Genomic DNA, 8,043 nt, shown 5'->3' with positions numbered 1-8,043 from the left:
TGCATTGATTTAATGAAGAACACTGAGACAGTTGGACATGCTCAGACAAGCTTTGTAAATTGTCTTGTTAAGACCTACCATATGACAAGTCCTTTGTTTCCCCAAACTGCTATTGTTCAGCTATCAACTTGTCAGAATTAGTGGTGTTTAAAATGTAGGCCTCAACATGCACCAACATAAGTCTTGACTATTACCTATCATCAGTCTGGAATATTACTCTACTGTTATATAGGGTGTTGCAATGTTGTCTCCTACCAATGCATATTGGAGGGCATAAGCTTGTCAGGAAAATGTCTAGAGATTTTGAACAATTGTACAGTACACCAATGTAGCTCTAGGTCAGCTATGTGTTTTTTACCTTGTCACAAACTGGTTAAATGCTAATCAATGGTGGTCTTTTTAAATATGTAGTGTTATTAACAATTCAATTGCAATTCACCTGTGTCTTGTTACTTTTCTCAATGGTCTGTTCATATTTCAGAGGACTATTGCATTGCACAATTGTTGGTTATAGTTTAATTAATGACTGGCCATTACGTTTTATAAAACTCATGCACTGTGTCGGACTTGCTAACCTATTGCCTCAAACAACCGATAGTAGCACTATCTGACTGGTAGTCTTTCTGAAGCCAGGTGGATTTAACAATGTAAAACATGACTAGTGAAGGACTGATCAGTTTGAGTATCAGGGTACAAGTCAATAAATTCAATAAATGAGGTATATTGCATGCCTTTTTATGTTTTCAATATCACAAGAACTGCAAGAGCTGTTCATTCTTGGCAAAACTTGAACAATTGTCCTGAAGTTATAATTACATGGTATTTGTTTGCTTTGTCAACTCTCCTTTGATAGTGTTTTCTCTGAGCACATCCAACCCATGCAGAAGTATGACCATGACTGAAATATTTTCCCTTGAACCTGAAACCAACGCTGTGTCCACTAGCTCTCTACAAATGTCAGCTGCAAGGCGCTCGTAGTCCAAGGTGAGATTCTTCAGACTGTCAGCCATAGTTCCCTTCACATTGACCTCACTCTCCTGCTGCAGGATTAGGGATTGATGTCTCTCTGTCGCCTCTGCATTCTGAATATCTCTAGCTTGTACCCCCAGAGGCTCTGGCATGTCCAACTCTGGTGGGTTGTCCTCATCCTTGACACTGGAAGGTTCTTCACTATCAAAAATAGATGACCCTGGTCTTGACTGTATGCAACTTTGAGAATCTGAAACGGACGAATCCTCAACAGTTTGCATGAGGCACAGGGTCTTCACTATTAATTTCTGTTGAGTCAACTCAATGACAGCCAGAGCTCTCTCAGCCACTGTATGCTCATCCAAGACTTCCCAGAGGCCACTGGACGCTAGGACCAGCATCTGGAAGGATGGGTCTGTGGGCAGCGACACAGAGTAAGGCACAGGGATGACTGACTTTTTCAGCTTGCGATCGCCATAATGACCAAGCCCTCGGGTGGCCTCGGTCAGCCCCTCCACCAGACCGTGCTGTTTGTTGACGCTGATTGCCCCTCCGGACTGGAGGATGCGTTTGCGCTCTTTAGGGTTGGACGTGCTGTGGTCTTTGGTCAGACGAAAGCCCCTGCCTTGTTTGTACAGCACCGCATGGACATTACCTGTGAAATGTGAATCAACAAGAGATTTAGGAGAAATGTGAATCAACAAGAGATTTGGAAATCTATAGTATTCAATGAATAAGACTTATTCTGTATCATTTTTTCAGTGTATAATCAGTATGCTAGTAAAATACTGACCACAGTTAGCAATGAGAATTCTTCCACCCTGTAACTCCTGTGAGGGGGTTGGTGTATTACTCTCCTGTCCTGTTCCCTGCTCCTTCCCGTCTGAGGAGGGCTGCCCACTGTCGATCAGGCAGAGGAGCGCTGTGCAGCCACTCCAGCGGATCTTGGAGGTCTCGTTCTTGCCAAGCCCCAGGACCCGGTCCATCTTCCAGAAGGCTGTGGTGAAGGCTAGGTTCACCTGTTCGATATTGGTCAGATTCTCCAGCTGCTCAGGGCCTAGGCCTAGTCCAATGTTCTGGGCCTGGCCTGGGTAAGGTCTGTTGTAGTCTTTCTGGAACAGGGCTTCAAAGCGTGACAGTAGCTTCACCTGGTCCTTCTCCAAGGAGAGCAAGGGGTCCTGTTTGGAGAGTTGCTCCAGGACTAAAACAGGCATCTCCCTAGATGCTGTAACTGCTGAAATCTGTCCGTGAAACCCGTCAAAGACCCCGAAAAAGCTGGTCCCCTCTTTGCCTCCATACCCCTCATGAAAAATGGTCACATCCTCCATGTTCTTTTTCCATGTGGAGTTTTTCTCCTCACACACTGCCACAGCACGGATGAACGGGTTGCTCCCTTTGTGCGTGGTAACGCTGTATTCTGCCATGCGCTGAAGTTGGACAAAGTCCACACACTGCTCCCTGACGCTGAAGGGGCTCTTACCTTTCTCCAAATTGGAAGATGGGTTGCCATGGATATTGCTCCCACTGTGGTGGAGGGCATGGTGTTGGGAAGGGTACGGGCTTCCTGTGTCAGGACTGGAGTCAAAGGATTCCCCAGGGAGCCCCTCTATGTGATTACTGGAGTGAGAATTATTCAAAGAATGGGAATACAAACACAAACAAATCAGGGCTGAAATGTGTCACCCTTTCATTTTCCATTTCACAAGTTCCATTATATTAGTAACAAATAATGACTTATTTCTCAAACTAGCCTAGTGAATATTTCCAGACATAATGTGAAGGGGTGTACCATGAGTCCATTTATGCTCGCCTCAAGTAATGGCAGTACTTTAGATTGAGTTCAGCTGTTTACTGGCCTTTCCACAGAAACAGTTTCCTTGGCAACTAAAGGCACTATGACAACATTGTGCATCTTATGCCAGAGCCTTCCAAATAAGTTTTTTTTTTTCCGGAATCAAATGAAGAAAGATGTTTGGTAGGCTTTTGTTCATTATGGACATTTAGAGTAAAGTAGTAGTCTGATTAATAGTTTTGAGTGAAAGGGGACAACAACAAAATGAGTACAGGCTTGTCAATTTACTTATAGTATTTAAAGAGCTGGCTTTGTGCACCTGTAAGCCCCTCTTTTATCCAACAGATGGCAGCAGTAGTACACCATCTCAAAGGGGACCATGGAATAAGAGTCAGTGTGAGCCAGCCTACCTTATAGACTACTCTTGGAATGTTGACAAAATCTATAATTTCATACTTGGAGTTAAATGAAATAATCCTTAAACAATTAGAATGAGAATTTTACATCCATACCATCATTAAAGGCACCTCAAACACACTACATAACCAAAAGTATATGGACACAGAATCGTCTAGAATATCATTGTATGATCTAATGTTAAGATTTTCCTTCACTGGAATGAAGGGGCATGCATAGCCTGAACCATGAAAAACATTCGCAGACCATTATTCCTCCTCCACCAAACTTTACAGTTGACACTATGCATTAGGGCAGGTAGTGTTCTCCTTGGATCCGCCAAACCCAGATTTGTCCTTTCGACTGCCAGATGAGGAAGCGTGATTCATCACTCCAGAGAACGTGTTTCCACTACTCCAGAGTCCAATGGCGGTGAACTTTACACCACTCCAGCCGATGCTTGGCATTGCACATGGGGATCTTAGGCTTTTGTGGGGCTGCTCAGCCGTAGTAACCCATTTCATGAAGCTCCCAACAAACAGTTATTGTGCTGACGTTGCTCCTAGACGTTTCCACTTCACAATAATGGCTGAAATAGCCGAATCCACTAACTTTTGTATATATAGTGTACCTTGGTGAAAATGTTGTTATAACATACTGCTGTAATGTACAGACATTACTGCATGACACATGGTTAATAGATCATTAGGGAAGCAGTGGGATGCATGAATGTGTTCACTTCCTTCTTACCTTTAGGGGCTCCTGAGTGGTGCAGCGGTCTAAGGCACTGCATCTCAGTGCTAGAGGTGTCACTACAGACCCTGGTTCGGTTCCAGGCTGTATGACAACCGGCCGTGATTGGGAGTCCCATAGGGCAAGACACAATTGGCCAGGGTGGGCCATCATTGTAAATAACAATTTGTTTTTAACGGACTTGCCTAGTTAAATAAAAGTTAAATAAAAAATAATAAAAAATAAAACCTGCAGTTGACATGAAACACAAGGTGACACTTCCTGAAAGTCACAGCTGCTATCTGGTGTGATCTCCTTAGCTGTCAGCCTGCATCACCTATTCTAGATGCCATCACCGTAACCCTGAGATGTCACTTCCCTGGCAGTTCTATTACCATGATAACTCTCCTGGACTGCATACATTACTGCTATATTTCTATATCAGGTGATGAGAAGGAGACAGCGACACTGAAACTATAACACAAATTCCCAACTATCAGAACTAGGCAGTTGCCTGCAGGGATATGTCATCTACAGTAAGTTGTTTCAAAAAATGACTAACCAAAATGTGTCATTGGTAAACAGTTTACATTATCTCCATCATAGCTTGAATATTTCCTGTCAACTAAATCTTGATAGGCACTTGACATTGATAGAGAACACTGAACACACATACACACACACGCGCACACAATTATACAACCTTTCTGCAGACCTTACACAACCTTACACTCAGCCCAGGGGCACTTTCATTTTCTTAAGCACTCTATAAAGTGTATAACCTTGCCTTCTAGATCATACCCAGCATGGTTGTTTTGACATTTGGTTCTTTGGAGGTTCTTTGGAAGTTGTGGGAATGTACATTTTTGGTTTCCCATTGGTTTTGGGAATTAAACTGTAAGTTTCCTGGCTGGTAAAACTGAATGTTTTTTAAACATTCTGAGAACAGAAGTGGGCAGCATACCACCCTGCATCCCACTGATGGCTTGCCTCTGAAACTAGGCAGGGTTGATCATGGTCGGTCCCTAGATTGGAGACCAGATGCTGCTGGAAGTGGTGTTGGAGGGCCAGTAGAAGGCACTGGTCTGAAGAAAAAGCAAATATCCCAGGGCATTGATTGAGGATTGCCCTGTATATGGTGCCGTCTTTCGGATGGGACGACGTGGTCACCAAAGCTCACATTGCACTTATCATAAGAGTAGGGGTGTTAATCCCAGTGTCCTGCCTAAATTCCAAATCATAGACATGTAATTATCCCCAGCTTCCAATTGGCTCATTCATCTCTCCGTTGTAACTATTCCCCAGGTCATTGCTCTACATGAGAATGTGTTCTCAGTCAACTTACTGGTTAAATGTATTTTTAAATCCTGTTTACTCATACAAAGTTTTACATATTTGTCTATTCAAACAAACCCCATTTCAAACAAAACACTCACTCATTAAGATCAGGTGTGGCCAATTAGTGGGTGCGGCCAACACATCTGAGCACACTTAACAAGACAGAGGATGGAGAGAGTTTTGTTGACCCAGAGAACGGAGTGTATATTCTTATTATGTTCTTTGAATGTTACTTGTGTTTTCTTGTGGTTTTTATGGAAAGTTCTCTTAATGCTCTGAGAACACGACTTTAAATAGAACCATGAGGAAACCTGCAGAAAACGTTATGCTGAAGTACTGAAATTCCCACAGAAGAACGTTGTTTCTTAACGTTCTCGGGAACAATTTGAGAACCTTATTTTAAATAGAACAATGAGGAAACCTTTAGGAAATGCAATGCTGAAGTACTGAAATTCACCCCTAAGAAACATATGGTTCTCAGAATGTTTCACTCTAGCTGGATATCCTGCACCTTTCCTAGAATGTTGTATGCAAAATAATCATAAGACAACCACGCTCACAACAAACTCTAAGAAACATATGGTTCTCAGAATGTTGTGCAGTAGCCAAGTAGATGCTGCACACATACTGCCCTTTTATAGGTAGGCTACTCCTCCCATATTGCATCAGTTAGATATATATTAATATGTTCTATTTGAATGCTTATTTGGTTCCTAGAAGAGACATGGAGCAGTATAAGCATTTATAACATCATACTGGCTGATATATTGGCCAATCACTGACATGGAACCATTCCCTTTTACTAGTTCTTTCTCCTTGTAATAAATAGCACCTCTCAGATCCGTTCAGACTGGTCCAACACTCTCTCTGTGTGTTTATGGCGGCAGGTTATTCATTAGGGTCACAGTCTCCGTCTCACTTGAGTGACATCTGTTTGAGCCAATAATGAATGTCTCAATAATTGATGTGGCCAAGGAGAGCAAGGCAAGGGCGGGTCATATAACTGAATATACTAATTTAGTGTGAGGGGTCAGCCAGTAGTAATCTGAGCTAACTGAGTAAGGGTTTCTGTATGCATGCAATGAATCCATGACAAACATTAGTAATCAAGGCTAGTATTATTTATTTATTTGTATACTATTTGTGCCAATTTCTTCTCCCTCTGACTCAGTGATTCCGCATGTTGATATTGGACATGACAAAGCCTCGGAATGAAGGTGGATTTGGAGCCAATGGGAGATGTCAACAATAGCTATACTGTACAATGTGGAGAGCAGAAAACTTAGTTGGGCTATTTGTTTGCATGTAAATGCTTTCCTTAACTTATGTTTGGATCTCAGTTCCATTCAAACAAACTCATTCCAATACATTTGGGGAAACATGTTTGTAATGTTGTTGTGTCTTGGTCGATCTGAACTGCATGGTACCCATAGACTTCTAAACAAGCCGAAGCTTGTGGGCTTTGCTCTCATTTTTAAGGCTAACTTTAGTGCCAAGGTCAAAGGTACTGTATAGCTCTTTAAGACTGAGAAAAAGAAAAGGCAAACGGCACATTTTAGACAAATTTCGAAACCAAACCTCAAAAACTCTGTGTTCTGACCTATGTTTGGACTAGGATTACATTAGGATTTCATTTGGATTTCATTTGTTGTTTTGAGCACTCCAATAATTCTACCTTCTCACAAAAATATTTGACTGGGACTAATCAAATCCCTATCCTAACTTCAACCATGCAAGGCATGAAAGCAGTCTGTTGAAACATGAGACTGTAAAAACCAACTGGCATGTGATGCAGGTGTTCAGTCGAAGATAACAGCACCAGGTTTCAAAACGGTATAAAACCGGATGGAAGAAATATGAAGTTGTAATGGACGTGGAATGTTAATCGAGGCACTTATCATACTGTGGAATCCGAGGTGAACACGGACAGACACGCTGTCGGAATCTGCCCTTGTGTCCCAAGGGTATCCGACTTCAGAGCATGTTCCTAACTGTGTTACTACACATCCTCCTGCCTGTACATCGAGTAGGACGCAATTCATCAATCCAATCTGTGGTTTTCTCAGGAGTCCTAATAAACAGGCGATAAATGTAAGGTGCTGTAAGGCGGCCTGCTTTGTTGTTTTTGGAGTTGGATTAGGGTTGGAAGTAAGCTCCCTCTGGCTGGAGAGGGGAGTTGTGTGTGTCAGGAATGTTATCAGGAGTCTTTGGGCAGATATGTTACAGACTGGGGATTGACCCACAGCCTTATGGGTTCATGGACTGGACCACAGACAGACTGAACAAATGTCTACGATATGTACCTGATGACTTATAGTGTTTTGGTTAGCTCAAATGGCTAATGCCAAAACCTGTTTATCAATGATTTTACTTCCTGATGGGAAGCAAATCTGCAGGTTGACGTTTATTGTAATGAGTCTTGTCCTGGAGGCAGAACAGGATGATTTCCCCTTAAATTGACTATATTGTAAAAAGAAACATGTTTTTTTGTTGCTTTTAGGTCTTCATTTAAATGTTAGGTTTAGGCATTAGGGTTAGGTAAAACATCAGATTGTATGACTTTGTGGCTGTGCCAGCTAGTGATCACTCTGCTGCGCTGCCTCCAGAAAAAGACTCATGACAAACAACGGCAATCGTCGCGCAAGCTGAGAGCCTTCAATTGTGTTGTATGTTTATGTGACACTATAACGTGTGCATTTGACGTTTGAGTCATTTAGCAGAGGCTCTTATCCAGAGTGACTTACTGTAGTGCGTACATTTTTCTACATGCATGTGCAACGGTACAGGCCCATTGGTGAATTGTAGCATCAACAAAG

General features: G+C 42.3%; 1 protein-coding gene across 1 annotated transcript; it reads right to left on the bottom strand.

Moving 5' to 3' along the window:
- Positions 1-618: 618 nt before the first annotated feature.
- Positions 619-2,769, bottom strand: LOC123997294 (protein phosphatase 2C-like domain-containing protein 1). The gene is made up of 3 exons (XM_046301443.1): positions 2,759-2,769; positions 1,763-2,586; positions 619-1,624 (listed from the first exon to the last, which is right to left on the bottom strand). The coding sequence occupies exons 1-3, from the start codon at positions 2,767-2,769 to the stop codon at positions 813-815; spliced, it is 1,647 nt and encodes a 548-aa protein (XP_046157399.1). The 3' UTR covers positions 619-812.
- Between the last annotated feature and the right edge of the window lie 5,274 nt (positions 2,770-8,043).

This window comes from Oncorhynchus gorbuscha, linkage group LG15, assembly GCF_021184085.1.
Source record: "Oncorhynchus gorbuscha isolate QuinsamMale2020 ecotype Even-year linkage group LG15, OgorEven_v1.0, whole genome shotgun sequence".
Taxonomy (NCBI): Eukaryota; Metazoa; Chordata; class Actinopteri; order Salmoniformes; family Salmonidae; genus Oncorhynchus; species Oncorhynchus gorbuscha.
The sequence above is the reverse complement of the archived record's forward strand: the minus strand, read 5'-3'. Positions and strand labels throughout refer to the sequence as shown.

What these genes read in the sequence shown, in the direction of transcription:
- LOC123997294 (XM_046301443.1), bottom strand. An exon ending in AATTCTCATTGCTAACTGTG is followed by an intron (nt 1,625 to 1,762) that starts GTCAGTATTTTA and finishes CACATTTCACAG; the next exon opens with GTAATGTCCATGCGGTGCTG.